The sequence below is a fragment of the Corticium candelabrum genome, chromosome 13 (genome assembly GCF_963422355.1).
Source record: "Corticium candelabrum chromosome 13, ooCorCand1.1, whole genome shotgun sequence".
NCBI lineage: Eukaryota > Metazoa > Porifera > Homoscleromorpha > Homosclerophorida > Plakinidae > Corticium > Corticium candelabrum.
Window position 1 is genome coordinate 8,239,914 of NC_085097.1, and position 6,707 is coordinate 8,246,620.

General features: G+C 42.3%; 1 protein-coding gene across 1 annotated transcript in view; it reads left to right on the forward strand.

Moving 5' to 3' along the window:
- Positions 1-6,456, forward strand: part of LOC134188987 (uncharacterized) — a 6,653-nt gene extending 197 nt beyond the window's left edge. Inside the window, exons 1-11 of the mRNA XM_062657207.1 lie at positions 1-946; positions 1,708-1,831; positions 1,895-2,005; positions 2,090-2,176; positions 2,988-3,043; positions 3,110-3,238; positions 3,485-3,678; positions 3,739-4,048; positions 4,138-4,210; positions 4,275-4,322; positions 5,620-6,456. The exon at positions 1-946 is cut by the window's left edge and continues 197 nt beyond it. Of these exons, the coding sequence (XP_062513191.1) occupies positions 300-946; positions 1,708-1,831; positions 1,895-2,005; positions 2,090-2,176; positions 2,988-3,043; positions 3,110-3,238; positions 3,485-3,678; positions 3,739-4,048; positions 4,138-4,210; positions 4,275-4,322; positions 5,620-6,189 (2,349 nt within the window). The 5' untranslated portion in view covers positions 1-299 and the 3' untranslated portion in view covers positions 6,190-6,456. The remainder of the gene's footprint in view (positions 947-1,707; positions 1,832-1,894; positions 2,006-2,089; positions 2,177-2,987; positions 3,044-3,109; positions 3,239-3,484; positions 3,679-3,738; positions 4,049-4,137; positions 4,211-4,274; positions 4,323-5,619) is intronic.
- Positions 6,457-6,707: the final 251 nt, after the last annotated feature.

The following is a 6,707-nucleotide window of genomic DNA, read 5'->3' on the forward strand; positions in this document are numbered from 1 at the left end:
ACAAAGAAGTAACAAGGACAAATTTTTTGAACGTATTGGATACGAATGCTAACATCCAGACAGGCTGAATAAGCGCATTCCCATTGGGACTATGAATGTCGGGACTCTTAGCCAGCTCTGATAACTCTCGATGCTGATTGGCTGTCGGCATCCCGTGATGTCATACACTAAGACAGGTGGGAGCGTCTACAATTAGCACATTGGGCAAACCATGCGAAGATAATCCGACGCGTACATTCATTCTCTTCTGGTCGTTAGCAGCGCCTCATCTTGTTTAGCGCCCTCTCAGATTCGGTCGAATGGCGAGCTATGATGTTCCTGTAATGCAACGTGAGGCCGTCAAGGTCGAGCAAACGTCGAAATCTAGCGCCGCCTGTCGCAAGGATGGAGAGTATCAGCTAATGCAAAACGAAGTTTTGTATTCGGCTACATCGCGCTATCAAGTTCTCGAGTATTTGGGCAAAGGAACGTTCGGCCAAGTCGTCAAATGTTGGAAACAAGAAACGAGCGAGCTGGTCGCCGTCAAGATCTTGAAGAATCACGCCTCGTATGCTCGACAAGGCCAGGTGGAGGTGAACATACTCTCAAGACTGGGAAACGAGAATCCGGACGCGTTCAACTTCGTCAGAGCTCACGATTGTTTCCAGCACAACGGACACACATGTCTAGTGTTTGAGATGTTGCAATTGAACCTCTACGATTTCCTCAAACAGTCAAAGTTCCAGCCAATGCCGTTGAAACACATCCGCCCTATCTTGCTGCAGGTGCTCACCACTCTTCTCAAGCTGAAGAGCTTGCGTATTATTCACGCCGACCTGAAGCCAGAAAACATCATGTTGGTTGATCACGATAGACTGCCATTCAGAGTAAAGGTGATCGACTTTGGTTCGGCAACGTTTGCTACAAAAACTGTCTGTTCAACGTATCTCCAAAGCCGCTATTACCGGTGAGTATTGCTACACTCTTGCAAGTGTGTAATGAGGCGCATGTAGGCAATTGAGGTGTGCGGTCTGCAAAGACAATATGCCGCTTCCCATGGGAGTGGAGTTCGTTGCTATATGTTCCCGTTGTTGCTGTTGCTCTAGTGTGTCAATCTGATCTATTGAGTGAAGACGGCGAGAAATGACGCGCTTATTGTTTTGGTGGCTACACGCCATCCCTTCATACTAAAGCATGCGTGTGTGGGTGGATAGCGCCATTACACGCCCTTTGGCACTGAAACTACTTCGTTTCGTTGCATCCTACCGTTCTTCGATACAAGTTGTCGTTTTATGTTGTGTGAACAATCGTTCGTCGGTGTGTTGACGTTTTGAGGGAAATTGTTGTCTGTGTTGTTTTGGGGTGGCAGGTTGTTTGGATTACAGGTATGTAGGAGGGTACAGTGGGAAGCATGACATGAGCATTCTTGTCTCTTGTAGCTGTATGCAGCGCTTAGATTATTGCACAGTACATTTCATGTTAGTCATAGCAATGTATCCACAGCTCACACTGTCTCTGCGCAACGTTTGTGTAGAACAAACAGTTACTGAAATTAATTTCTATTAATTTCCGTAGTTCTAGATTGGCAACTTGTTAGTATGCATGACATGTGAGATAAGATGGGAGTTGACAGCAGTCTACTCATAGATTTGAAACTGATAGGAAACTTGTTTTATGGGTTTCTAACTTAAACTTAAACACACGTCTGATTATCTTGTGGTTTTGCAGTGCTCCTGAAATTATTCTTGGGCTGCCATTCAGTGAATCTATTGATATGTGGTCTCTTGGGTGTGTGGTAGCAGAGTTGTTTCTTGGTTGGCCTCTGTTTCCAGGATCTAGTGAATATGATCAAGTATGTGTTGCTAGCCATTTTGGTGGATGAACTTGTTTTTTTATTTTTATTTTTATTTTGTAGATTAGATATATTGTGGATGCCAGAGGCTCTATTCCTGATAAAATGCTAAACAGATCAACAAAAGTTTCCAAGTTCTTTCAGTCTGGTTCGAATGGCTTACATGTTCTAAAGGTATGCTCAAGTACTTGTGTTGTGTTCTGTTGTGTAGATGTAAGAATCAATAGTAAATTATGATGTTTTGTATTTTTGTGACAGTCTGCAGAACTTTACCAGATGGAGAACAAAGTGAAGCCTAAAGAAGCAAGAAAGTATCTTTTCAAGGATCTTATTGAAATGGTGGAGGTGAGATGTAGTTGGAGTAGTGAAGTGGTGCATGATGAAGAGATGATGTTGTGGCTATACGCCCTGGCTAATTTGCATTGATGTTAATGCAGTAGAATTTTTGCACGAAATTGAATGGATGTAATTAACTAGATAGATATAGTTGCTTGAAATAAGTTTTGCATAATAACAAATTTAAGTTCTATGTTTAGACAGTAATAGCTCATTGTGGAAAGTGATCAGATTGCACATGGGGAGCAGTGCTCCCTAATATAGTATCTGAGTTTTTAGTTCAACAAACATTCAGGAACAGCAAGAAATACCAGGAAGGTGTGCCCATATCTGGTCACAAAAGGTCTTGTCATCGTACCTTGTACCTTTGCTGTCGCCTTGACATATGGACATGAAACAAGAAAGCTCTTTTTTTTGTTTATTTTTCTTTATGGTGCTGAATGCAGGCAGTGATACTTGCTGTTCTTTATCCAAAATTGTTATTCATTTCTGAATTTTGATTGGAGCAACTTGCAACAGTATGCCAAAATTTTTGATTGCTGCTTCTATGGCGTAGATGACTGGGTAGCTCAGAGAACCTGGTTGTTGATGGCGTAATTTGCTTTTATTTATTGATCATAATGACTGCTAGTTGATATTCATTGAAGTTAATTGATGTAATAACTGCCATGTGACGAAGTGTGACCTCATTATTGCCAGTTGGCAAGAATTCCTGGCTATAACACTATTGAAATGTGTTGTGTTGTTTCTGCGACTATGATGTTGTAGTGGATTTCAGTTACATGTTCGGTGTATAGTGAAATTTCCTCTGCTGTTGTAGATTGGTATTCCTAGTGATTTGAAAGGAAATCAGTTGTTTGCAGAACGAGCAGACAGGTGAGATTGTTTGAGTATTAGAGACATTAGAGAACACACGGTTTGAAATTGTAAGGTATGTTCTAGACATGAGTTTGTGGATCTCATCAAGCAGATGTTGGAAGTTGATCCTGACAAACGATGTACACCAGAAGAGGCATTGGCTCATCCTTTTCTCACTATGTCACATTTCCAATATTTCCAATATTGTCCAAAGTAAGCAAATGTACTGAGTATAGTATGGTATGTGTATGCAACAAACCACAGGAGAGGATGGCATAGAAACAAACTTCTTTGCTAAATTGTTGCTAGTATGTTCCTTATATACAGTAATAGGTAGACATACAAAACTAAAACAGCACTCATAACGTGCTATCAGGGTTCCAGTATTCCAGTAGATCATGAATTAGTCCAATGATCTAGCAGTTGGTTGTGTAAAACTTTATATTCATTGCTTTCTAGTGTCATTTCCAGCTGGGAGCACATGCAAGTGTGTACGCAACCAACACAACCTGTTCATTCTCTCAGTGTCGATATTACCCAGTGTTCTTGTTGTGACCGCTCATTTCATTGTCTTTCTACATCATCTCTGCATTCTTCTGTACCTCCAGCACAATTGCATTCTACCTCTCTTGGTCTAGACAACTATTCATTCGGTGAGTCAAAAGAGTTAGTTTTGAGATTTTTTATACTCACTGTGGTGTGGTTGCTTGCAGCTGGTGAGTCTATGATTGGCCCTTTGGAGTTGGTGTCTCGCGGAGTTCATCGCACACGTGATCTGAACGTTGCACATCAGTCAAGTGTTTTGCGACCACCACCTCCTCTCATCCAAGCTGCACCTCATACGAGTACAATAGCCAGCAAACACCTACACTGTAGTTCTGTCAATGGTCCTCGATCACAAGCAGCTGAAATAGTGCAAGTGGATCGTCAGTTTTCTTTGAGAGGCTTTAGAGGTGGACTAGGAGATCATCTGAGACATCGCAGAGAGTCTAACGGATATACACTACATCATCATCCTCACAGGTGATCCTTTGCTCGGATTCTGTGTTATCACACACAGTACTATGTTGGGTTGCAAACAAGGTGTTGGTTCTAATGATTTTTTGCTATAGTCTTGACCCAATTGCTGGAGTCAGTTTGCATGAAGAGGGCTATGTGTCAGCAAGTCCACCCTGTTTTGCTGGGGTAACAGTAAATTCTGTAGTGGAATATTTGCATTCTTTCTTGATATTGGTTTTGTGTGATTTAGGATTGTGTGTCAGACATGGCACCTGCAGCTGAACGAATGCAGTTTCAGGTATGTGTAGTTTGCACAGTATGTACTTTGTACACAGTTTGTGTGTTGGTGTAGACAAATGTTGTACAGTGTGTGTGTGTGTGTGTGTGTGTGTGTGTGTGTGTGTGTGTGTGTGTGTGTGTGTGCGCGCGTGCGTGTGTGCATGCGTGCGTGTGTGTGTGCGTGCGTGTGTGCATGCGTGCGTGTGTGCATGCATGCGTGCGTGTGTGCATGCATGCATGCGTGCGTGTGTGCATGCATGCATGCGTGCGTGCGTGCATGCGTGCGTGCATGTATTTCTATAGATAAATGTTAATAAGACTTCAGTGTTCCAGCTAGGATTTGAATTGGGCAGGAAAGGGTTTACTACCAAGGAGGGCACTTTGTAATCAAAAGTGGAGCAGTCTTTACTGAGTCATGCGATTTGTTTTTGCCAGCTTATATGAAATTGAGTTTATATTGTAATTGAAGTTGGAATCAGCATCAAACTCACAAGCAGGCAGAATCTTGTACACTACTGTGGTGACTTTAGTTTAATTAATAGTCAAACACTCACCCTACTTTGACCATATCAGTTGATGCTTAGTTGATGGATCTTAGAATGTACAAAACATTGCAATTCTGCGTCTGTGTTTGTTGTCTTATGTGCTGATGAACAGCCAAGATCTTCTAGTCTTTCATTTGTCAATAAAACTGTATGTGGTTGCAAGTGGTGGTTTCTTGCTGTTTGTCTGATGTCTTTGTTAAGCTTGGCTTGAGTTGAGTGTCTCTCGCTTGTCCGAGCTGGAATCTGAATTTCACTCGGCAGTCTGTGGTGTAGTTGATGTAAGGAGAGAAGGATACATGTACCAGTTTCTGGTAAATTTGTGTGCAACGCCGATATATATCCTAAATATGCTAGTAGCGATTTGGTGGTCTTCCCCTGCTTTGCCAACTCCCTTTCCTTTTACTCGATGTGACGGTATGAATTCTAAACGCATGTGTAGTAGTAGCTTTGTTTGTGCAGGTCACATATCTCTACCTTAGAATGTAACTTGCAGCAGTTTTGTACCATGTAACTGACCCTCCAGAACACAGTCACTGGCTCACTGTGCAGTCTTTGTAGTGTGGTTCTCGTTGTGAAGATGCCTCAATATATTTGAGCAGGGCACTGGAGGATTCCCAACGTTCGGGCAGGACGCGGGGAAGGTAGGCAGGGTGTCGCAACCCCTCAAATAACGTAGCTGGAACATAGGAAGTGGTAGTTTATATTGTTGTATTATATGCCTGTCTGTGTGTGAATCTGGTAGAGGGTGATACTTACAGTTGTGTTATGTAGATGGCACCTGGAATGTCATGTTCTTCAGTCAGACAAGCAGTGTTCTCTGTGTCCGATGGCCATACATCATCGGGCCATACCCTTCCCATTCATCCTCTACATCATGTCCACTCGGTTCCAGTCATAACTTCTCTAGAGAACACATTTGGCATGACTCGACATGTCCCTTCAATCATAACTCCATCAGCGACGACTCCAAGTTCTGTTGCATCTCCTATGCAGCACACACCCTTTGGTAACTCACTGGGAAGTAGCAGAGTATGGCAAAGCAGAAGGGATCCTCACTTCCAACTTGGTTGGTCAACACAACCTGCTGTTCCTTCAGCTCATATTTTGCAGCCAACTTCCTCAGGTACTGTTTTAGATGTCGATCCCATGTTGTTATTGGAGCGTCCTGCTAATCCTGCCCCTCAGTTGACTGATTCATGTGTTCAACCTGTTATGTCAATGCAACCTATAAGCTTGGTGCCTTCTGCTCATCCCTTTGTGCTGCAGTCTCCATATTCGCTATCTCACACTCATTTGGCCAGAAATAGTGCCTTTCAACCTTGTAATTTCAGTCATATGTAGTGCTTTCATGCTGTTGGTGTTTGTCCGTTGGTAAGAGCAACTTGGTAGAGTATTGACTTGCTATAATGTCATTAGTGTTGCCAGCAGGATCTGGTCACTGCCATAGTTTGTACAGTGTAGATGGTTGGTTGTATTGTAGCTGTGCATTTCAGTTAGCTAGCTATGCAGAGCTGCAGGTTGCATTATAAGTGACAGATTAGTGTTGTATATAGACATCACGGGCTTGTACTGTATATTGTGGAACAAAGCGTCATAATTGAAAACGTGTATTGACTTTGGTGAAAACATAATAATCGTCGCGTACTGTTTGTTAGTACAAGCTTGCTGCATTTGTTGTCATCATGGCACATGCAGCAAAGATGGTCTCTAACTTATGTTGACAGTGACGTCAGGTAAATGTGTGGATCCAAGCAAACAGAATTCTAGAAAAGAGATTTATTGTTGAATCCAAATAAAGAACGTAGTTCTAATATCAAACACAGAAACAGGTTTTGATCACGCTTCATAATTAAATTAAT